This window comes from Apostichopus japonicus, chromosome 11, assembly GCF_037975245.1.
Source record: "Apostichopus japonicus isolate 1M-3 chromosome 11, ASM3797524v1, whole genome shotgun sequence".
NCBI classification, from domain to species: Eukaryota; Metazoa; Echinodermata; class Holothuroidea; order Aspidochirotida; family Stichopodidae; genus Apostichopus; species Apostichopus japonicus.
In genome coordinates this window covers 27,030,250-27,055,247 of record NC_092571.1, presented here as the reverse complement: position 1 = coordinate 27,055,247, position 24,998 = coordinate 27,030,250, and the positions used below count along the sequence as shown (strand labels likewise).

At 37.2% G+C, this 24,998-nt stretch overlaps 1 protein-coding gene across 1 annotated transcript; it reads left to right on the top strand.

The window, feature by feature from the left end:
• Positions 1 to 11,104: 11,104 nt before the first annotated feature.
• On the top strand, positions 11,105 to 20,690 carry LOC139976416 (elongator complex protein 5-like). The gene is made up of 6 exons (XM_071985126.1): positions 11,105 to 11,254; positions 16,187 to 16,247; positions 17,326 to 17,445; positions 17,561 to 17,760; positions 18,325 to 18,518; positions 20,628 to 20,690. Exons 1-6 carry the CDS (start codon positions 11,191 to 11,193, stop codon positions 20,688 to 20,690), a joined length of 702 nt encoding a protein of 233 aa, XP_071841227.1. The 5' UTR covers positions 11,105 to 11,190.
• Positions 20,691 to 24,998: the final 4,308 nt, after the last annotated feature.

The window sequence follows — 24,998 nt, the reverse complement described above, 5'->3', positions numbered from 1 at the left end:
GAATCAAGCGGTACCATACCACCTTTACTTCATCTCGTAGGCATTCTAATCTCCATAGACTCCTTGTCCAGTCGCGCAGTTCTTTGTCTTACATGGGAACAAGTTAACAGCTTTGCAGTTGTTACAGTGCCACCTGTAACACATGTTACCGTGTTACGAACACAAAGTAATAAATACTGATGCACGGTTGTGGGACATAAACAGCAGTTGATGTACCAGCTAATGAGTATCGGCTGCCCTAAAACAACTTTAGCGAATTATGCAAAAGTGCAAAGCAACGGATTGACGATAACAACTTTACAGAAAAGGCTTTAGTAATCTCTAGATTGTTACCATATTGATAGGCTTCATCGACTTTTTTTTACGATTTTTATGCTGATATTATTATGTGGAACGGACGGCATCGGTATCGTGCAAATAATGCTAGTACTTTCAACACATAGTTACAGATTTAAAAAACAGAATAGGCTGTGACTTCCATTGTTGTGACACAATATCGAGAAACAAAACATTTTTTTTTGTTTTATCAGACGTTGCGGTATCGGGCAAGGGGGGAAGGAGAGTCAAATGTTCTACCCGTTTTCAGACGCAAAAAAAAATTAAGTTTAATGAAGCTTATATTTCTTATATTGCTTATATTGACATGAAGCTTATATTGATATGGGTTTGTACGACAATTTATGCTTATATAGGTTTACTATCTGTTACGCTGCAGGAATTGTAATGAATTGTAAACAAAATCATGCAAATCATACACCCCAGAAAACAGCCTGGAAGTTACAAATGATATCAAATTAACAAATCCGTACAAATTAATGTTTTACTTACAAATTGGTTTTGTTTCAGCATTGCAGAGAACTCGCAGTCGAGAACTGTTTAAGTACGTAACTCACCGTTGGTAATGGACTCATTGTAGCATACAGTATTTTTCAACTTGAGACATTAAAACGCTCCTTTGTTTAAATGATCAAATATAGAAATGATAAAAGTCTTGATCGTGTATTATTTTTTGTCCTTTCTGCTGTAGGTAATTTGTTTGAATCATCACACGGCTGAAGACCGATATGGCTTTTGTGCGACTTGAGAATGTTTTACCGACACTTTTATTGTGTGCGGTTATTACAACATGTCTGAAACCTTCCTCTTCTCAACGGACGACAACTATAGACTTTGTTTTTAAACCTGAACCTATCAAAGTTCTGAAGAATGAAGCAATTGCATTTATTTGTGAACAAAATGCCAACAACCCATTTAACATTAAATATAAAGGCAACATTGTGATTGTGGAGAATAAGCAAATAAAAGAGGAGTTATTAAATATATTCGATTTTCAAATGTTGAATCCCACTACGGGCAAGCTGACATTAAAACATGCAACTGAAGAATATAAAGGAACATATAAATGTGGTGATGGTGCTGATGAGAAATATGCTGCGATTGGCGATGTCTACACATTAATAAGCAGTAAACCTATTTGTAAATCTTCCATTGAACTCGGGCAATACATTTTCGAGGATCAGATTGACCTTATCGAGATGAACTGTACTTCAGAGGACGAAGTTCCACACGTGACTATGTCAAACCATATAATACAGGGAATTAAAACCACAGATGTCACTAGCAACTCAACCAAGACAACATCCTCTCACCCGCATCCCTCTAAGACTCTATCATTATCATCGTACTTCAACTCATCATTTAACAATAGTGTCTTTGTCTGCAATGTCTCTCAACAATTACCAGCTCCTTATAATCAGAGTTATCAAGGATCTTGCTCCTTTGGACCTATTCTGTTTCTCCCTTTGTTCGCTGTCACAGCGACACCTTCAAATATCAACTTTAGCGATGTTAGGGATGCAATATTTCGTTGTACCAGTAATGTGAGTAAAGTGACACTATCCTGGACTAAAATCCCAACTGACTGGAAATATGATATTAAGGAAAGCGATGCATCCATTGAACTCACTGTATCGGATACCGGAAGAAGCGTCTACTCCGGGGATATACAATGCATTGGCTACTATGGAGATAGAAATATCACATCAACGATCCAAATCAGGGCAACCAATAACCCAGGTCGAGTACTAGCTGTTTTATTAGTTGTCATGGTTATCTTCTTATGTTTTATATTTCTCATTGCAATAATGGTATATAAATATCGCTTAAATATACCATACTGCAAGAGAAATCAGGTCAATGTTTCCGACGGAGAAAACTCTAATAGGAATAATGCTAATAATAGAAATACATCCATTAATGATGACATAGTCCCACCGATTGAATCTCAGACTGAAAGAAGTAATGCATTAGATGTGCCAGTTATGATAGATAATACTATCTATGAAACATATAATGGAAAAGATGATCAAAATGAAACATCACCAGTAACTGAAAAGGCAGAAAAGGGAAAAAGAAAGGGAAAAGAAATTAAGATGATTGAAAATGAAATTTATGAAATACAATCTGTTCCAGGAGAGGTAAATTCAACCAGCATACCGGATGCAGTGAATCCTTTATATGATAGCATATCACCTCAATGTAAACAAGGAAACTGCAATCAAACTTAAAAGGGATTTCATTCGAGGAATCAGAAAACATGTTTCTCCGCCTTCACCCTGTTTATAGAGAGTCGAATAGAAACATTATTTGTCCTCAAACCAACACCTAACTTGTTACAGTTTAACGTTTTGCAACACAAGTCTACGCTTTTAAGGGTTCATTCCTCTCGTCGCAACACTAGAAACACGCAAAATTACCATAAATGCACTTAAATTTATAAGTGTTATCATGTATTAACATACGGGTTGAACACTTTAAGAGTTAAACACATTTGTTTTAGCATTGAAATTGTTAGGTTATGTCAAAGGAACATCGTTTAGTCATTGTATAAGAGTAGTTACACATTAAGCTAACATTTCATGGGTTGAATCCACGGTTGCAACACTTAGTATCAAGCCTATCTTACAGGAACCAAATAGACAGAAGTGTTAACCATTGTAGGTTACATATAATATGTAGCAATGTTATAGTGTGTACGTTAATTTTTTTATATTGTGATATATTTGGATGCAGCGAACTTTCCATTGGAAAGTAGAATAGGACTTTTAATCTATATTCGATGGAAAATCAATATTGTACTGATTGTTTATACTACTTTTATTTATATTACTCAAGCATCCTTTGCATCAAAATGTTAATCATCACTTTTAAAAACAAAATTAATCTTTTCTAATGATAAGTTTACGATATTCAAGCTCAGAAAACGATATATTCAAGCTCCGAAACGATATAAGCATTTTCAATGATTCTATTGAGTCATTGTTCATAGAGGTTGACATAACATCAGCAAAGAAAAATTATACCATAGGCGTAATTTATAGGCCTCCAAAAAGTTCACTGCATATTTTTCTGACACACGTTAACGAAATGTTAACCCAACTCTCGAATGAACGACATTGTGTGTACATCATGGGTGATTATAATATTTATCTTGCTGACAATATTAAATCTGCTGACTTTTTAAACTTACTATATGCCAGTGGATTTGTTCCTACTATTACCAAACCTACCCGTGTGGGTTGCACTACTGCAACTCTTTTAGATATTGTTATAACCAATGATGACTGCAAACTAATAACTGGTATCTTTGTAACCGATCTCAGTGACCATTATCCAATATTTCTCCAAACTGCCATACACAAAAGTAGGCAAAGGGGCCCTATGTATGTAAGGAACTACTGCAAAACAAATGTACAGAATTTCTTCTCAACAATCCGAGATGCTTCCTGGGAAAATGTTTCATCCCAAACTGATGCAAACATTGCCTATTCTTTGTCTTATAACAATTTCAATGCCATATATAATCAATGCTTTTCTGAGCAATGTGTCACCAAATCTACGAGAGGTCGAAAGAGACACCCGTGGATTACTGCAGGTATTCTAGTTTCTATCAAAAGAAAAGATAAGCTATTTGAAAGACATATTAAGAACCCGTCTGGTGTAAATAAAACTATTTACTCTCAATACCGCAATAAGCTCAATCATGTTATCAAATTTTCTAGAAAATTATATTTAACAACAAATTTTATAATGCGAGGAGTAACCCAAAAGGCACATGGGATACCATTAACCAGCCACTCCATAAATGTCGTAAACAATCATCGTATCCCTCTTCTTTCAAGGATGGTGACAAAGAGATTAACACCGACCAAGATATTGCTAACAAATTTAATGAATTTTTCGTCAATCTGGGGCCATCACTAGCAAGTAAAATTAACCACAAACGTAAATCACAGGAATCTGTGAACATTGATGTTAACACTCATTCCATGTTTTCTCATCCTGTCAGTGAGGAGGAGTTGTTAAAAACAGCCACCTCTTGCATGAAACCCGATAAAGCAGCTGGATACGATGATTATAAGCCTGGTATTGTAAGACAAGTTATCCTATTTATTACCAAACCATTAACCCATATTTGCAATTTGTCGTTCAATACCGATATTTTTCCTGATATGCTAAAAATTGCCAAGGTCATCCCTGTCTTTAAGAAAGGGGATTCAGAAAACTTTGCAAATTATCGACCTATATCACTTTTATCATGTTTTTCAAAAATAGTTGAAAGGCTTATGTATAATCGTATTTTTAACTTTATTTCAAAATATAACATTTTATGCCAGGAACAGTATGGATTCCGTCCTGAACACTCCACTGAGCTAGCACTAGCTGATGCCATTGACAATTTGTATAGTAATCTTGACAAGAATAGTACCTGTGTCGGGGTTTTCCTGGACCTCTCAAAGGCCTTTGACACAATAGACCACACAATTCTGCTTAATAAATTACACCGTTACGGCATGAGAGGAACCCCCCTAAATTGGATCGACAGTTACTTAGCAAACCGCTACCAATGTACATCCTACAAAAATGCTCATTCCCAACCGGAGAGAATTCAATGTGGTGTGCCACAAGGCTCTATACTTGGTCCATTGCTTTTTATCCTATATGATAAATGACATTACCAATGTTTCTGATAAAGTTAAATTTGTTTTGTTTGCTGACGACACAAATATTTTCTTCGTATCACAATCGAGAACTTGATTTCATATTGCAGTATCAACTGAATTAGACAAGTTCAGCGACTGGTTCGCTGGCAACAAATTATCATTGAATATTGATAGAACAAACTATATAGTTTTTAATACTTTTTTAAATTTTACATGGAATGCTAATATTACTATGGGTGGTAAACGACTACAACAAGTCAATAGTAATAGATTTTTAGGCGTATATATAGATCATGAACTTAAATGGTGTGACCACATTACAACTGTCTGTAAAAAAGTTGCAAAATACACCGGTGTTTTAGCTAAGCTTAAGCATTATCTGCCTTAACACATTTTAAAGATTCTCTATCAGACATTAGTCCAGCCACATATTACGTATTGTTGTAACATATGGTCTGGTACTAGATATACCAATCTGAATCCCGTCTGTATTACACAGAAGAGAGCAGTCCGCCATATAACACATGCCAAACCACGGGACCACACAAATCCTCTTTTTAAGCGTTCTAATTTGTTAAAAACTGATGACATTATTAGGGTTAACCTTGCTACATTTGCTTATAAGGTATGGAATGGACTGTTACCAAATGCTTTTAATGACTACTTAATATGTAACAGTGATATTCATCATTACAATACAAGATTTTCAGGCAATGCACATTATAACAGGTATAATTCTACAATGGGGATGTTATCACTAAGGGCACGTACAATCAAAACATGGAATTCTCTATCAGACAATATTACAAATAAACCTTCTGCAAAATCATTCAGAAGAAACTTTATTCAACAAATTATTGCATCTTATTAATTGAACATGTTCATTTCTTCTTATATATTTAGTTTACCTTTTCCTTTTCTTTACAGGGAGTCCTCTACTTTGTTAAACCATCTGAAGGTTCTTTAGAGGACTTCCTATCACATTGTATATATTCACGTGATAAAACAAATAAATCAATCAAATCAATATTGGTGTCGCAATTATGTATTTTTTAGGGGCCTTCATCTCCTCAAAATACAATTAAGGGGTTCAGAGAGCCTTGTGGGGGTTGCGCTCTAATGAGATATAGTTATAAAAGTAATTAAACTTTTATCCTGAAGTTACATGGGAATATAATATTTTGGCAAAAGATAACTCTATTGAACTTATTTTTTTCGTAACAGGAAAAGACGTTTCCTGCGGAGGTAGAAATAACACGTCAAAGATGGATTGTAATGAGAGAAATGACTCGGGCCGAGTCATAACTGTTGCACTGGTTATTACGGCCATTTGCTTTTGTTTGATATTCCTAATTGTAATTGTAGTACTTTACTTTCGCTTAAATGTATCCTTCTGCAACCGAAACTCAGAATTAGCCAAACAGAACTCTAGTACGAATAATGCAAACGATAGAAACACAACGATAACTGATGACGTAGTGTCATCCATGAGATCCCATGCTGAGAATAGTGCATTAGATGTACCAGCTATGATAGATAATACTATCTATGAAACATAAACTGAAATAGATTGTCAAAATCAAACATTATCCGGAACTGAGAGACTTGAAAAGGAACAAGAAATTGAGATGGTTGAAAATGAAATTTATGAAAGCAACTCTTTCAGTGGCTATGAGTGAAAATTCTATGCGAACTCTTACTGTTTATATCTGATCCTCATATATTTCATATAAAATTACCATGCAGGTTGTTATGCCTTTCAAATTTATACTGTACGTATTTTCATTGCTGGTCATTACATATTTCAAGAGGATGAGATTGTTCTTGCATGATACTTGAGTCATGATTTTCGAATCTAGGCCAAAGTGTCCTCAACATTTCTTTAAGTTTATTGGTGAAATAATTGTAAATGGAGGTTTCTACATTATATGCAATAATGGCAATTTAGTTTTACAATTTAAGAAAGACAGCTGAAATCGTACTATCTTGCCTTACAGTATATGTAATCTTCTACGACAAAAAAAAAACTTTTTGTTACAGTTTATTATCGTTCTATGTGGCGTCAGTGAAACATAATCCATATATTTCAATGGTGTTTTATATTATCTTATATACGTTTTACATATGTATATCACCATGGATAAATTATATATTGTATTTTATAATATTATATTTGCTCTGAGTTAATGCTTTAAATGCATGTGGTTCTTGCCTTAATAAATTAAGAAAATCATTTTGAGAGACAATTTGGTGCATTATTTATGATCCAAACGCCTCTAGAAATTAAAACATTATGTCAATTGTTAACTTCGTTTTCACACTGACTCTATGCCACAACATATATGTATTATCAGCTTACCGATACTTCAGTCGAAAGGTGGTAATATTTTAAGCGCTATTCCATGACCTCTTTTAAACAGTTTTAACACACGTATACATACATGGCACTTGCGCTGTACTAATGCCGTACATTATAAATGTATGTCCTCAACGGAATGCAAGAGAGCATGATGAACTTATAAATGCTTTGGTACAGTTCAGCGATTGTCAGACAATACTGTGTTTTTTTTTTTTGTAGTATACTGTCAAATTAAAGTTTGCAGCTTAATGGATAGCAATATTTTGTTTCCACTTCTGATCAAATTTGGTAAAGAACAAATCTTTGGTGAATGTCTCGTCATGCATAAAAAAGATTACCAAACACAGCCATTGCAAGTACTGTAAGGTGATGCATCCTCTGATTCAACTCAGTATATCCCCTTTAAATCTTAATAGATCTCCTCCTTTCTGGTCTTATTTTGATTTTATAGTACAAACAAATCCGGCATGAGAGCTAGATGTAACAATCGACGATGTAACACACATATAAATGGATATGTTATTTAATTCCACACAGCTTGGAAAAAAACCAATGTCATATAGTTCTGAATAAAGTGAATTTCAAAACAATGTGTGTTATGCATACCATATTTGATATACATTAGTCTCTGTATATATCCAAGTTCACAAAAAAGCTAGGGTAATAACTGGGGTTGCAGATCTCATCTCCTGCCCTCCACATAATTTAGGCCACTTTGACCTGTGACTTACATTGACCTTTGACCTCGATCCCAACCACATAAGTACTGAACCACATACTGACAAGCAGGTAACGGCTAGAAATCAGTTTGGGGAATTTGACCTCTGACCTTTGAACTATAACTTCATCGGTCACGCAGGCACGAGTTTGCAGGTGACATGCAGGTACCTTCCCTAAAAAGGTTGAACTTATCAGACTTACGGTCTAGGAGGAGCTCGCGACACAATGTGTCGCACAATTTAGGTCAGTTTCGCCAGTTATTGACGCATACACGCATACGTGTGAAAAGCGATTACACTATCATTTGAAATATCGATGGTTTCTTTGCCAAAATTATTAAGTCAACGGGAAAATCCTAAACAATACGCTTTTGTGATGAGTTTAAAGTGAATAACCCCCTACCCCAACGTCCCCGGAGAACGGTTGGCATGGGGTGATAGATTGTCATTTCAGAAACGTCTACACAAATGACTGAGTTAAAGATATGGTTTGTAGGCCACAAGACGTGTTCAAAGTCGGAAACATTACGTTTTGTGCTGATTTGGGGGATTACTAACCCCCTCCCAAAATAGTCCCCGAGTTTGGTTGATATAGGGTGATAAAATGTGATGCCAGCTACCATGAGCGCCCTCAGTGGTATTGAGTTACATATTCGATTTGTTAGCCATGGTCCCCTGATTTGGGAGATTACTGCCCCCCTGCCCAAAACGACCCCGAGGTTGGTTGGCATGGGGTGATACAGGTGGATGTTAGCAACAACGATCACCCCCATGATACTGATTTACAAGACATCCTAGTTACATAACTATGTGCGACCATTCCCCCATATTTATCCAGCTTCCGTTGTGTATGTACGAACATAACACCATGCGTTTACACTCGGAAAATGCAGCCAGCCAGCCAATCAATCGTTGTAAACTGTTGCTGATGCAGTTGGAATGGGTACTTTCGAGGGCATGTGAACGACTACAATACGACGTACCATCAAGCAGTGGTATTAGTAGTAGTAGTAGTAGTAGTAGTAGTATTATTAGTAGTAGTAGTAGTAGTAGTACTATAACTTAGTAGTCAATCATTTCACTTAAGCTTAAGTTTATTCTACTTTAGTGGAATTAATTCTACTTTAAAGGCCCTAGCTGTCACATCTCACCGGATTGCACGAACGGACAAGAGTATGCGCGAAAAACAGTCATCCGGTTATTTCCGTTGGCAAAAGTTGTCGCGCATGCATCTGGGGGTTGCAACGTACCAGACGTTCAACGTTGAAACGGATTAAAAACGTACAAGGGACGTACAGCAACGGACGAACAACGGATGAACAACGGAATAACAACGAACGAACTAACGAACACCAACGGAGAGTAACGAATTTACAACGGACAATTAACGGATAAAGAACATACAAAACGTAAGAGTACCGGAAAAGTAACGGACATACCGGACTAGCAACGGAGTAGTAACGGTCTAAAACCTGCCCGGGCCTCCGGAGTGTCTCAAAATCAGGGGGCATCCTCATGAAGTCGATGAAAGAATTTGGTCTTCTATTCGCAGCTCCTGCATTAGTTGGTCATAAAGACCAAACTGCCGTCTTCTCTGTGGACCTAGCAAGGCCCTAGACCAGCATTTACGCCGAGCACGTCTCTTCCTTCTCTTCTTGACTTGTTCATTGGTCTTGATGTTGGCTTCAATGATAAGCATCTGTGCTTGTAAAGCTGACACTGTGGTCTGAATTCAGCTTAAGCTTGAATCTTTCTGAAGGGTCTATGATGTAGATGTTGACGGTAGAGGTTATAGGAGCAGAATGAGGCGTGGGACGCTTGGAGTGGACAAGGTGGAGGTACGCTGCATCTCCGTTCTATGTCCGTCTGTTGTACTTTCCTGGCCTGAGTTCTTCCGTTTCTTCCGTGTTACGTCCGTTACCTATCTGTTCATTATTTGATTTGATTTATTTTGTTTTTTCACGTGCAAATATACAAGGTGAAAGGAAGTCTTCTATAAAGCATACAATAGCTTAACAATGTAGAAGACTCCCTGAAGAAAGAAAAGAGAAGAAAAAATTAAAGATCAAATTAAACGTTTCGGCAATAAATCAATTATATGATATTTTAATTAATATGATGCAATTATTTCTTTAATATAACATTTTCTAAATGTCCTACACGATAATTTATTTTTAATAATGTCAGTAATAGAATTCCAGGTTTTTATTGCTCGATTTCTGAGACTTAACATTCCTGTTGAGGTATTCGTGTTGTGATAATGCGCATGATTTGCATGTCTTGTGTTGTGGTGATGTATATCCGAATTACTGATTAAATAATTATGAAATGCATTAGGTAGGAGTCCATTCCAAGCCTTATAAGTGAAGGTGGCAAGATTTACACGTATTATGTCATTAATTTTCAATACATTCAGATCCTTGAATAGAAGGTTGGTGTGATCACGTGGTGCAGCATGTGATATGTGGCGGACAGCTTTCTTTTGTAATATAATAAGTGGCTTAAGATTAGTATCACGTGTACCAGACCAAATTATCGAGCAATAAGAAACATGTGGGACCCCTAAAGTTTGATAAAGGGTCTTTAATATGTGTTGTGGCAGGTTATCAGTTCTATTCCTTTGCACTTCCGTTATTTCTACGTTAGCGTCCGTCGAATGTACGATAAAGGTGCTGTACTTCTACGTTTCATCCGTTCTTTGTCCGTTAATGATCCGGTGAGCAATAGCAATAACCAGAGACGGACGGAGAAATACAGTATGCCAAACGCGTACAGAACGAATAGTAACGAATAAAAACGGAGACATTTTTCGGTGGATGTCCGTTCCAAGTTTTGTGCATGTTCAAAATCAACACCGGACAAACCGGACCCTCCCGGTAGTGAAACGTAGACGTACGGAGGAGAACCGCATACTAAACGGAAACGTACATCAACGGAGTTCCAATTTTTTATCTTTGTTCCCTTCCCCGTTATTGCAATCCGGTGAGATGTAACTGGGCTTTAAGTACAATGAGGTAAATATTTAAAACGGCGTACCATAAGGTCGCAGTTATTGTTCTCTAGCGTCAATCAGTTCGTATATATCAACACAAACTAAGGATTATACGTGATGCCTTCCTTGCTATTACCTAATTTATCAAACCTGGATGCAAGTTCGTTCGTCTTATTGCAAGGTATGGTCTCGACGTAAAATGTCGGAATATTAGGCTTACCAGGTAGGCCTAGCAGGTACAACAACAACGTCAATAATTTCAGTTTCGCGGAACCGGTGACAGTGATAATGTGATTGTATAGGACCGGTGACAGTGATAATGTGATCGTATAGGACATCGAATTTAATAATTAATTTATGTAAGTAAGGCCTAAATTATCGATTGTTTAAACGTGGCCAGACTATTGACATACGTTAAGCCTAGCCTCACCCTGCTAGAGCTTTCACTGGCCTTTCGCTATCATCTCTAGACTAAGTGAATTTCTATTATAATATACAGTAAGCCTAGACTGAACTTTTTCATTCAATTAGTTAGGCCTAGCCTATATCGTGATCGCAAATTTCCAAAGAGCATTGAAAAATGAATTGATGTCAGAGCAGAATGTAGTACCGAGAAGCTTAGGCTTCACAGAACTGTCGAATTTTAAACGTTAGAGTAGCCTACATGCGACCTTTCTAAGCATTGGAGCTGAACATCGCAATGTAAAAAGCAAAGAGTGTGCTGTTCAAACTAATTTTGTGCTTCACAGGGTCATACTAATTAGCATCAACAGGCCGATTTCACGACAACTCAAGATTAAAATACCATCAAATACAATGGATGTAATCAGAGTATATCTGGAAACACTTTTAAAACTGACTGGAACCAGCGTGCATACATATTTTTCACGGGAAAACAATGTTTTTGTCGTAAAAATCGTCAAGTTTCTCCGTCCATAGCATTGGACGACGTGATGCTAGTGCGTTGCGCAATGACATTGGAACGCACCATTACACTACAGATAAGTGCAATTTTTAAGTCGAGAATGGTGCTCAAACACTCGTGTCAATGTCTTTACAATCTGACGTCAAAAGTAAAATAAGCAAAGACTTATACAGAATAAAATACATGGAGAGAATAATAAAACCAGACAAAATAATAGTTACCAAAATTAATAAAAACTTATGTAAATTACAAGGGAAAAACAATAAGAAATATTCATTATTTTAAAAACATTCAATGATTTGATGTGGAGTTCATTCATCATACTACTTTGGTGCTTTCTTAAGTACGTCAACCCGCCTTACCAGAGCCGTATAAATTCTAGCCTAAATATACGGCTCTGCACCTTACCAACACGGTATCCAAAGGTAGTTCACAAACCCTAACACAAACTAACCCATATCATAATGGTGCGGTCCAAAGTCTTTGCGCATGCGCAATAGCATCATGTCGTCCAATTCTACGGATGGAGAAAGTTAAAGACTATATTTACGAAAAACACATTTTTTCCCGTGAAAAATATGTATGCACGATACTTTCAGTCAGTTTTAAACGTGTTTCCAGTACACTTTGATTACAACCATTGTATTTGATGGTATTTTACACTTGTTGTCTTGAGTTGTCGTGAAATCGGCCTGTTGACGCTAATTAGTATGACCGGTTACACAAAGACAACGAAACCGTCGATCTAATAAATATATGGCGTTATTGTTCTAATCATATTTGAAATAAAGTTCCATTCTTAATGTTAAGGATGGACATGTATTTTATTTGTTTTTTACACATTGAGATGTTCAGCTCCAACGCGAAGAAAGTACGCATGAAGGCTACTCTAACATTTACAATCTGACAATTCTGCGAAGCCTTAGCTTCTCGGTATTACATTCTGCTCTAACATCGATTCCGCCAAGTTACATCTTTTGGTTTTCCAAATACTTTACAAGTTTCCTTTTACTGTAAATTTGTCTGTGTCTGTGAATTTTATTTCAGCGATTTCTAGGAACAGTTTATGAACTGTGGTTTGAATGTGAGAGTGTATTAAGTTCAGACCTGTCAACCTGTTGGACCCCAAAATAAGGAGAATAACATTTTCCAGGGACAAAAAATAGGGAAAACGAGGGCAAAATAGGGAGGTTTGTAATTTTCAACTGAAATGATATAAATACTAGATTAGATATAAGTATAGTCTACTTATGCAATACAGTGAGAGAATCATCAAATCAGTGTTTCTTGTTGTAGTTTACAGCAGCTTGCTTCGCTTTCTATACAGGGTTTCTTTAGTACAGTAGGCTGCTGCCATTTGAACTCTGGACTCTGGGTACTGTGACTTCATGGCTATGCTAGATAGAGTCCCATCAAGGTTGAGACTTGACCGACTGTCTGCCTTGTTCTTGCAAACTACAATGAATAGCCTTTCCTGTTCAGCATTACTGTGGGGAATTACTAAGCATAGGACTAATTGTTGGCTATTTTCAGAAATGTTGCAAGTGTAGAACATAACAAAAACCAGGAGAATAGAATATGAAACTGGGAGGCCGGGATATTTGGGTATAAACCGGGATTCTCCATGTTAAACCGGGAGAGTTGACAGGTATGTAAATTTTTCAACTTCTCCCACAAGGATGTAAATAAAAGCAATATTTGAATCTCAACTTCTAGAATTCATCTCAGTGATAATCATGACTCCTCCAGAGTAGCACAAATAATGAGGTGAACAATGGAAAATGAGAGCACTTGTTACTCGACATTCTGACTTGAGCACTCTCTAATACTGATCTTCTTAGAAACTGAGGAAAGGTACAAATTACATATATACCTGTATGCATTGCCTGAGAAGTATTAAATCAATCAAAAACAAACTTTGGACTGTCAACATGTGCAACAAGCGTGGCATTGATAGAAGATATTTGCATTGACAGTTACGAGTGGTGACTGTTTGTTAGTTGTATAATGGATAATAACGCCTATGATAGCCGATAATATATATGTTATCATTTACGCAAATTGAAACAAAAATCATAACATTAGGCCTTTTTCATATCTGAAAAGAAATATACTCATGGTAATGTTACGAGGGCCCATTGTAGCCTAACGCTAGTCACTGCTAGTGAGAAACCTAATGTTATAATGTGGGGAGTAATTGAAATTGCCTACGTGATAAATCAGTATTTGAGAAATTAGGTCGGGTTACCGTGTCACAATGTTATAATACACGATTGTTCTGGTATATTCCTTATGATGACGCGCTGGTCTCGGGTTAACGTCGGTTTACGTGGAATCGCGTGTAAGCTGTGCACGGCATCTTCGTGGATTCTCTGGAACGTTCGCAAGATATGCAAAGGACTTCCAAGAATAGAGAAACTGGGTCAAGTGTATCCAGAAAGATCTAGATGATTCTTGACATGGCGAATCGTATAAAAACCCGCCCAGATCGGAGAGTTTCTCAGTTTCTGAACGAATACAAGCGACGACACTTATTATACCATTCTACTATATATCGTCAGTGCTCAACTACCAGTAGTTTCTGAGGGACTGAGATATCGATACTAAGATTGATTCTACACTTCCACTCAGAAGTTTGAAGAGGACTTTGCTGTGAAACTACAGTTTTTCAGTCTTTATTTCGGAGAAGGTGAAGAATTTCTGTCTCCGTTGAGGAAGTTCGTTACGCCAGGAGTTAGTGGCTATAAAGCTGATTTTGGACTGACTCTGGTAATATTTAGTCGGCGAGAAGTTCGACTTGTGCTTCACTCTATTGTGGCTGGAAGTCCGTCTTCTATTTTGGAGCATCGCCGGAAAGAAGGTGACTGCTGTTTCTGGGATCGCGAGAAACTTCGTCGAGGACCAGTGAATTTCGCGGTACAACGGACCGAGAATCGTCGTCATCAAGGTCGTGGCCGCTGAGGGATATCGCCGTTGGAAGAGACCAGCGTGTTTTAAAGTGTATCCTATCTTGTTAAGTTTGTGAGTAATTTTCTATATATTTGTAATTACCACTTGTTGTTGTTGGTTCGAAATCCATTGTTCAATATAGTTTACGTTCTCATTTAAAATCTCTAGACTTGTCAATTTGTCTGTGTTTCTTACGGAAACGAACCCAGGCTTGTGTCTCGTTAAAATTAATTATCGAGACCTCTCGCATTCCAACGTAACAGTAAGAAGGTGTCAATCTTAGAAACTACAATATGTTCTATTGACTTATTGCTTTCATCACAATTGTTAAATGAGGTATTTTTAAGATTGGAAACTTGTGCATAATCTATGACATTTCCTAGAGTAGATGCTTTTGATTTCAAAGGCATGTTCGTTCTTTAGAGCAGCTTTTGGAGGATTGGAGGATTTGGAGGATCCAAATTGAATGTAACCAGCAATTCCACACAACCGGAACCATATCACACAAGTTACAGTGAAATAATATCTGAACTTGTTTCTGATAACATTAGTAGTGACCGGAGTATAAAGTAAAACTTGTGCAGATATTTTTTCAGAAAGAAACTGTGAACATTATTTTCTTCAACTGCAATTTTGGTTTAAAGATCCAAATAATGAAAGTACAATTATCTACTGCACATAAAAGCAACTTGCAGTATGATGCCTGTTGGTGACTGACAGACATCTGGTCTCCAGGGCAACAAAAAGACAGTGTGCCCCTCTGGCAGTGGCATAGCCATCCCCTCTCCCCCCCCCCCCTCCTCACCACCAGACAAATTGGCAAGACCTAATTACTGTTGCACTCTCCTTGTACCAAAAAATGTCAATGAATTTGTAACTCCCAGGCCAATTTCAAACATTTCAAACCACAGGTTGAGATGTTCTCCCATAGGACACGTTTTAATAACCATTCTGGGAAATTATATGCAATAATATTTTTCATATGGTGGAAACACCTTCAAAATATGTTGCAAAATCTTAAATACAATATGAACATCACCTCACACTGAAAAGAGTGGCAAAGTAAATTTGTACTCTCAACTAAATTACTGTTGTGTAGAATGATAGTTATGATACTGTATACATGTGTTTGTACACTAGACTGGGATATTCACTTTCAAACAAGGAACTTTTTTTCTTGTAAACACAATTTCCCTAGCTCTGCTCTTTGAGGACATTCCTGTTTTGTTTTTCTCACAGACTCACTTAACCATAGTGGCAAGCAGTTGCTATTTGCCTTAGCGAACCATGTACTGGACAGGTATGGAATCTTTGTACTTGTCATTTTGTTTTCTCTCTTTGAATTATGCATATTGGATGAGGTTGATTTGTTGAGCTGTTTTCTGTCATGCTCTAGTATTTTTCACATGTATATGCAGGCATACAATGTTCTATTCTGTAGCTTGTTCGTTGGATATAAGCAGTAATTAGTAGAACTTAGCTATGGATAGTTTTTTTTCATAGAATTTGCAATATAGTATGATAGTACAAACACAACTTTCTGAAAGTCTAAGCAGAAAACCATAAAAGAGTACTGTACCAATACAGTACTTGTAGCACATGAAAGTAATTGTCTTTCCATCACTAAAGACCCACATTGGTTTGTATACAGGATGTAAATTGAGAACAGTACATTTACGTATGTTATAATCAAGTGAAAGTGAGCAGTTGATAACAATGGCGTTGCAGTGTGTCAAAGGTCATGTATAGGGATAAATCTCCGTGCAGCCTTGTTAGTACAAGTACAATACTGCACTACTTAGTCTAATATCACAAAAAAAACCTTGTAAAGTAATCAAGCTTACTTTAAATGGTATACTAAACTACGCTCCTTACAACTTGCATATGAATTATAGAAAGAGTACAGAACTATCCTACTTGATTGAACAAATCACTATCAAAGTATGTCTGATCATACTGCAAGATTTAAAGATAATCTTTGTGAACCATTGACTCTTTAAAGTTATACCATTATCTACTGTGTTTGTATGCAAGATTCTTGGTGAACAATAGAAAATCTGTATACTTGGCAACTACCTCGCATATATGTCTTATGAGAATCCTGCTTTAGATGGGTGAATCAGTAAATAGTCAAATGTTAATTTTTAGCTTATTAACCCTGTTGCTATGGTAAAAGCTAGTCATGTCCAGGCTGTAAGAAATGCAGTAAAAGAGTTTTCTACTATTTGTGATGACATTTCCTGTAAATGACAATAGCCAATGTAGCAGGGTTAAGTTTGAAACCTGAATCAGACAAAAGTACAGTACATGATGTACAGTAAAGACATAAAAATAATCGACTTACTAAAATGACAGCAAGACTATTGTTCTCATTACAGAGTGGATGAAATTCACGTTATAATATCCGAAGTTGAACCAGATGAAGTAAAGAAATTCTTTGAACCTGAAGCCTTTAGTAAAGTAGTCGTTCATGACTACTGGACAAACCCCCTTGGATGGTTAGTAACACAAAAATGTTCGATGATAATCATAACCTTTGCATTCATGATGTTTTGACAATCACCAGTAAGTGAAATGTTTGAAATTTCTTTTCTTTTTTTTGCCATTCTGTAGGAATGTTTCTAGAGATGACACTTTGAGAGTAAATTCTGATGAAGATCTCTTCTCGGGGGTCTGGTCCACACCAAGGGCCTCACCGTGCTCAAAGATTGCTGTAGTAGTTGATGCCATCAGTTCATTCCTGCCATATCAGACTTACTCTGTCATTTCCACATCTTTATGGTCTCTCTTGCATGCTACCCAAGGTATTCCAGGTAAAAAGTCTAAATACTGTAGGGCATTTATGGAATTTTGTGCTTATTTTGCTATTTTAATAATAATGTTTGTTACTGAAGGGAATTATTTTCAGAAACTTTGCTCATTCTATAGACCATTGTCTTTCATTACATTTTATATTTCATGTAGAATGCATTCCTTGTATGACAATTACCATGTCTTGTTGCTATTCACCAGTTTTTGAATAGTAATTTTATCCCATGTTATGCCTTCTATGTGCAACACCTTCTATTTCTCGTTGCTAACTTTTCACAAATGATGCACACTAATTTGCCCTGGATTCTTTGGGAATTGTAAACAACAAGCCTTCTGTTATGGATTATTCTGCCATTTGCTGGAGCAACACTAACATTAATAACTTGTAGATTACATGCAGACAAATGGTTTGAAACAGCATACATTGTAAATGTATTTTATAAAGTAGATAGACTGATGGTAAATCCATTATCCAATCAGGTGTGAAAGTTTAGACGGCTTGACAAACTGTTGCAAATTTTAAATAACACCAAATGTTTTAATCTTCTCTCCATCTTCTTTGACAGAGATTCAGAGTGTCTGTGTGCTGGGCTTAATACATGCAGACTTACATACAGAGCAAACACTGAATGCTCTGAGACATGAAGCTAACATACAAGTCAGATTATTACCTATCAGACCAACCTCGTCAGCATCAGATGAAGCTGTTGGAAGTTTTGAAATTATCGTAAACAAGAAAAGTGGAAAGGTGAAGAGACAAGTAAAGACAACACACAAGCATGTGGGGATGGGGGGTGGGTGGGGGCAGGGACATCCCACGGCCGTATGTCAATTAGGGGACCCAGGAAAAAGGGTTTAAGTATGTAGTGTATTTTTCTTAGTAAGTGGGGAAATATGAAACCTTGAAAAGGGGGACTACTGCAGCCTTGGACTTGACACCACTGTATTCATGTCTGTGTGTTGTGAACAGGAAGTGTTGGGATGTGCTCCTGCATTATGTTGCTTGATAAGTTTTGATAATTTAGTTAGAAATCGCTGTTCTGTTGTTATGATCCTGTACGTTTTTGTAGTAATAGCATGTGTATAGCAATCATGAATATATTGCTGTACATTGACTAATTGAGTTTTGAGACACTTAATATGATTCATATTATGATTCAGTATATTACTGTAATACTACTGTTTCACTTATCTTTTAATATCTTAATTTTAGAAAGAAAACTACACAGTAAATGACAGATTCATTGTTTTTTTTTTCAGTGCTGCAAGTTGGAAAGCAAGCATTAACTCCATTTATAGAAGTTCAGGTAGGTGTCTTTATATAAGATACAACTGAATTGAACTTCAGAAGTATAACTGTTACCATATGCCCCTACCCTCCTTCATCCCTCCTTTTTCTTCACCCACCCCCTTATTCACCTTTCCTGTCTTTTACAAATTTGAAAAGTTTTATATAAATTTAAAATGGTATAAAACTCAATACAATTATGATCCTAAATGATTATTGTGTCATCAGACACAGTTTTTTTCATGCTGATGACCTTCCAAATATTACGGTATAGGATCAGCTGTATGCTATTGTTTTCCTTAATTTATAGGTTAATTTACTTTTTCAGCCTGATCCAACAGCCAACCTGGATTGTAAACTTACTTTGAAAGATTCAGAAAGGAAAGCTAGGAGAATATGGTCTTACCATTCATGTATACATTATTGTCAACTCTGCGTTTAGAGCAAGCCAAGATTGAAGTTGAAAACTTTTGAGATCAAACGCTACTAAAATATATATTGCGTTCGATTCATATTTTTACTAAATCTATAATGCATTGAATTAGACAAAACTGAACTATGGAGAAAGATTCACTCATGATTTCTATTTGCTCTCTATACGTTTTGATATCTTCCTTAACATGTCAGGAAAGCCTGGAAATTTAACCGACGTTTCAGAAGAAACTAACATTTCTAAACATAGCAAATGATAAAAAATGTAATTAATTAAAATCAACTCTTGTACGTGACGATTCAAACAGAAAGCATTAAATAACCTTTATCTAGTCATGACAGCTAAAGACTTACAATATTTGTTATTATGAGCCACACATGATAGGGTTTATAAGTATGATAGATCCTATTTATTCTTTTTTCATCTTCGTCTCTGACACACCGTCTGTTCCGAGATCAATTGATATAAGTTAGCCTATTATTCTCCTCCCTTTATTCTCTGTCAAATTGACTACACGCAGAATCAAGTTCAGTGATGTCAGGATAAAATACTGAGGGTGTTGCAGTGATGTACTAAGTGAAGTGAAGTTATATGGAAGAAAATAACTAATCACTAGAAATATGATGTTAACACAGAAAACAACTCAATTGAACTTAATATTACGGATATCGCCAATTCAATGTATATATATATATAATGTGTTGGTTACTATGGATACATAGTCATCTCAACAATAGCACAATACGTTAGACACACATTCTTTCCTTGCAACCAGTCTAGCAATATGTTTGATGTTGATCATCAATATCATGCAATTGTTATTTATTTTATTTTTCTACGTCTCCGTCGGGCTTACTTTATAAAAACACGATTAAAACATAGTAGTGATTCTACAGTTCACACTACCAACTTCATGTTTCAGCTTACCTATAGCCAATCACGGAAAATTATTTTGCATGTGGCATTAATGATGGAAATATACCTAAGCGTAGAAAGGACATCACATCACGAAACTTCAGATATATGTACATTACCGTTGCAAACAGATGTACTAAACGGTACAAAATCTGAAAACTATAACGTTTTGCAAACTAGTGCTTGGTATCTAGTGTGTAAAATGGCAATTTGATAATTGTATTACTTTGCAGGTAGAGAACCTCGTGTCAACAAGGTTTGTTAGATTTGTGACGTATTCACAAGAAATAGTGTGAAAAACAGTCATTTTCAGATATACCTTTGTCATTGTCGTCATTGTGGATGTCCCTTCCTCGTTCAGACTGCTGAATCAGTTCTTCTGAAATTGGTCATGGTGACATTCGAAAGTAGTTGGAATAGTCTTAGTTGGACAGCGGTTACACGAGAAGTTTTTTTTTCTTATTGGACGAATTGGCATTTCATTAATATGTCCAAAGTATCATAGTATGACGTGACAGGCTGGGTGTTTGAAGTAGGTGTATCACCATGTATTTGTCATGATTATTTAAATACATTTGTCGATATTTATCGATATTTATAGATGTTTGTCGATAAGCAAATAATAAATTAGATTGCATTTCAAATACCAATGCGTTTTACAGGTTCTTTCAGCATATGTACAGGTATCTCCAAAATACGTCTATATTCAAACGCTGGTACCAGGGTACAGTAATTATATTTGCTTTCAAATGTCCCGGTTGTAACGTCCATGTTTTAAGAGACGTATAACACAGGCACGGATCAAGGCGCTGAAGGGATATAATGGAAAATTACCACTTGTTAATTGTTCCTGGAAATGTATTAATTGAACATTTATTTCCCGTATTCTTTAAATCAGGTGCTTATCCAGGGGGGGGGGGCGTTGGGGGCGCGCCCCCGGGTAAGAAAAAGAGGAGAGAAAAAAAAGACGAAAAAAGGAAAAAAAGAGGGGAAAAAGAGGAGGAGGAGAGGAAGGAAGGGAAAAGAAGAAAGAGAGAAGAAGGAGAAAAGGAGGGAGTAAAAGAAAAACGCGAAGACACCGGGAAGAGAAAGAGGAACAGTGACATCATTACAGCGCTGAAGGGTAGCCAGTGATGGATCAATGATTTCGTAAAAGTGTGCCTCACCCTACCCCTTACACCGACAACTCCATTTTTTTACGTTTCCATTTTCCTCTCTCACTAATGATCTATATATATACTATATATGGTCTATCATAACGCGTGTGTAGAATTGTGCTATGAAACCAACTGTGGCTGGTCTCGAACTCGACCGTGTCGTCGGGGAACATGACGCATTTTGGGATGGGGGCGACCGCCCCCCCCCCCCCATTCAGCATTTTTTTAAATGATATCGCTTAGTAATTTCAAAATAGAAAGTGCTTAGATGCAACTTACAAGGCCTGGGGAGTGTCATTTCCAGCGATCTGGGAGACATTTTCGGCCAAAATTTGCTTGTACGCTTCGCGCTAACAAATGGTCCTGGGTAGTGCCATTTCTAGCGATCTGGGAGGCATTTTCGGCAAAAATTTTCTTGTACGCTTCGCGCCAACCTATGGTGGCGCTACGCTTAGATAATTTGCCTACAGGCTTCGCCCCTCCCTTGGCAAATTCCTCGCTACGCGCCTGTTCGAATTTGTGACGCAAACAGCAGATATCACATCATATCAGTGAGCATGAAAATGGCGTTCCAGGATGAAAATCCTCAAAACTGTCCGACTTGCCTGAAAAAATAACCAAAAATTTTCGCGCGCCAAGCGCGCGTTCAACGTACAAATGTCAATATCATGTAAGCAAGCATCCATCATGTACCGTACGGTCCGTTCAAATTGCGCAGTATACCGCGGGATGCTAATGTAAACAACGACATGTCTCATGTAGATGTATAAAAAGCATGGAGGTCCAATTATGTCAAAAGTTTCTTTTACATTAGTAATGGCGAATTAGGGGCTTCACCCCCGCCGCGCAGTGGCGGAGCATCCATACGGTCAGGGGGCGGATGCCCCCCCCCCCCGACGGACTCAAATGGACTGCTGGCGCCTTTTTCAGCTCTTTACCACTTTTTACTTATTCTAGATTATTGACTTTTTTATTGCGCTCTCATCTACTTATTGACATTTGTCACATTTTGTTGGTGTAATTTGGCGATGAGACCCTGTTCTTCGTTTATCTGAAAAATTAGCCAGGCCCTGAAAGGGTCATTTCCGGCCGGGCGATCTAGGGAGTATCTTTACTCAAAAATTGTCTGTGCGCTACGCGCCAACCAGTGGTGGCGCTCCTCTTAGATAGTGTCCAGAGCCTTATATAGAGAGAGTTGCGACAACTGAAATTTGGGCGCCATTTTGGGGCCAAATGGGCAACATACAGTATGTGTGGGAATGGGCGTTCAGGTGGATAGGGGAATTTTTCGATGGCATTGTAGAAGTGTGAGCGGGATTCTGGGTTTTATTTTTGGCCTGATAATGTTGTGGTGCTTTTGGGCGCCGAGGCTGTGTAAGTAGGGCGTCGAGTGTCGAACGGGAGGGGGGGGGGAGGGATTGGCTGCGCTCAAGTTCAAGGGGATGAGGTTGGCACATTTGGAAGTCCAAATTCAACAGTTGATATTCTGGTACGGTAAAATTGTATTATGACTGGTTATATATCATATTGTAACACATATTGCACAGTTGCGGAATAATGTACATTCTTCCATTGTTGCCATGGTAACCAAACAAAGCCTGTGATTGGTCAAAATTGGGATTAACTGTAACTTGAGCTAGCAATGGCTGATGAAGTTGATATTTGGACATGTGACTGGTACTGACATGGTGCACAGAATCATGAAGCTAGGTCTTTGAAAATTGGTTGCTATGGTAACTAAATGGACCAATCACATCAGGCTTGGGGCGATTACATCTGAATGTAATCGATTACGATTACTTGAGAATGTATGATTACGATTACGATTACAGCCTAAAGTTGAAGTAATCGATTACGATTACATTGTAATGTAATCGTGATTACAATCATGATTACATTGTGGTTACTTGCACAATCCTCTGCATATCTGTTTAATATAACTCTCTGCCGGGAAATAGGGCAATGAAATAGGGCAAGGGAAGGGCATTTACAGTATATACGGACAAAATTGTGGAAGTATATCTAGAATTCCTACCAGGCATTACACATTTATGCCTTAACACGTTTAAGATGTGTAACCCATAAGTCCAGTAAAAAATACAATTTAAACAGACAAAGAGTAAACAGACAAATACTAAAGTAAAACAAATGAAGATTTTCATGCAACACTTTATTTCAAATGTATGAAATACGAATAATAAATTGCAGCTGACAGGACTTTAATACCATAATATGACCCAAACTGGGTGCTGTAAGGAATTTACACTAATCTGGAACTCACATCGCAAATATATGGTATATGTGAGTAGGATATTTCAGCGTTATGAGAACTAAGCTGCTGCTGGAATTTGAAAAGATCTACTTCAGAATATTTTTGTATGAGAGTCAGGCTTTTATCTACGAATTTTATGTCTAATAACTTGAAAAAGCTGCATCTATATACTATAGGATCCAAAAAGTCAGTAATTCTTCAAAATACCAATTGAGCCTCTATTACTAGGCATGGGCTTCTATTATTAATGGATAAGGTAATCGTGACCAGACAACACCCCCCGGACAACCCCCCCCCCCCAACAGAAGCATAAATATGTTGTCAGAAGTCGAAAATTAGAGAAGTTTTCTTTTGGGGGGGTTGCTGGGGGGGGGTGAGTTGCCCGCCAACCATGGTAAAATGCTAGGCCTAGGCTCAGTCAAATTGAATTTCCTGGGTTATGTCCTCTTTTGCTTGGAACTGCCCGGTTGTAAGAATATGAATTAGGATCTGTATACCGTACCTATGTATGACATGGACAAACATGATTCCTGAGCCTAATTTGGCCTATGGTTTTCAGTTGACTCTGTTAGTTTTACCTGCTATCCTCTAACAGGACACAATGTTTTAGGAAATATTTTTACCTAGCCTACAGTGATATTTTAGTAACCTAATTTTTCAATATTATTTCATAAAAGATAGTGGAGTTCTGGACCAGTTCAATTCAAATCATCAAGTGCAAAGCAGAATGATTAATCATTTCAATGGTCTGCCAGATCGCCACCCAAATTTTCATAAATAATAATCCGAACAAGCTCATGACACAATGGAGCCAAGCAGTTTTTCATTAGGGGGCTAGGCTAGCCCTTGGTGATTTGTATTGCACACTAGTACTGTGCTTCGTAGATCCCCGATTTGTCTTGCCACGCTGGAGCCTTCAATTTAAGGAATATACCCACTAAACTTTGCAGAGATATTTTTATGCACCTTATAACAGATCTCATCCCAACATCGCAACTTTCTTGATCAGAACTTGTTAAAAATAGACCATTTTCATGCCTGAAATTTATGCTGTTTTCTGTGATGTTAACTATGCGTGTATGTACACTGCACAGTGCACCATACATAGCTGTAAGGACTGTCTGGTGTAACCCACAGTCCTGGTTAAGGTTATATGGACTAGGCTAGGCCTAGTG

Excerpts from the sequence above, each read along its gene's own strand:
- LOC139976416 (XM_071985126.1), top strand. The coding sequence starts at position 11,191 with ATGCCTTCCTTGCTATTACCTAATTTATCAAACCTGGATGCAAGTTCG. Across the intron at positions 16,248-17,325 it reads GCGAACCATGTACTGGACAG|AGTGGATGAAATTCACGTTA; the intron begins GTATGGAATCTT and ends TTCTCATTACAG. Across the intron at positions 18,519-20,627 it reads GTGGAAAGGTGAAGAGACAA|GTAGAGAACCTCGTGTCAAC; the intron begins GTAAAGACAACA and ends ATTACTTTGCAG.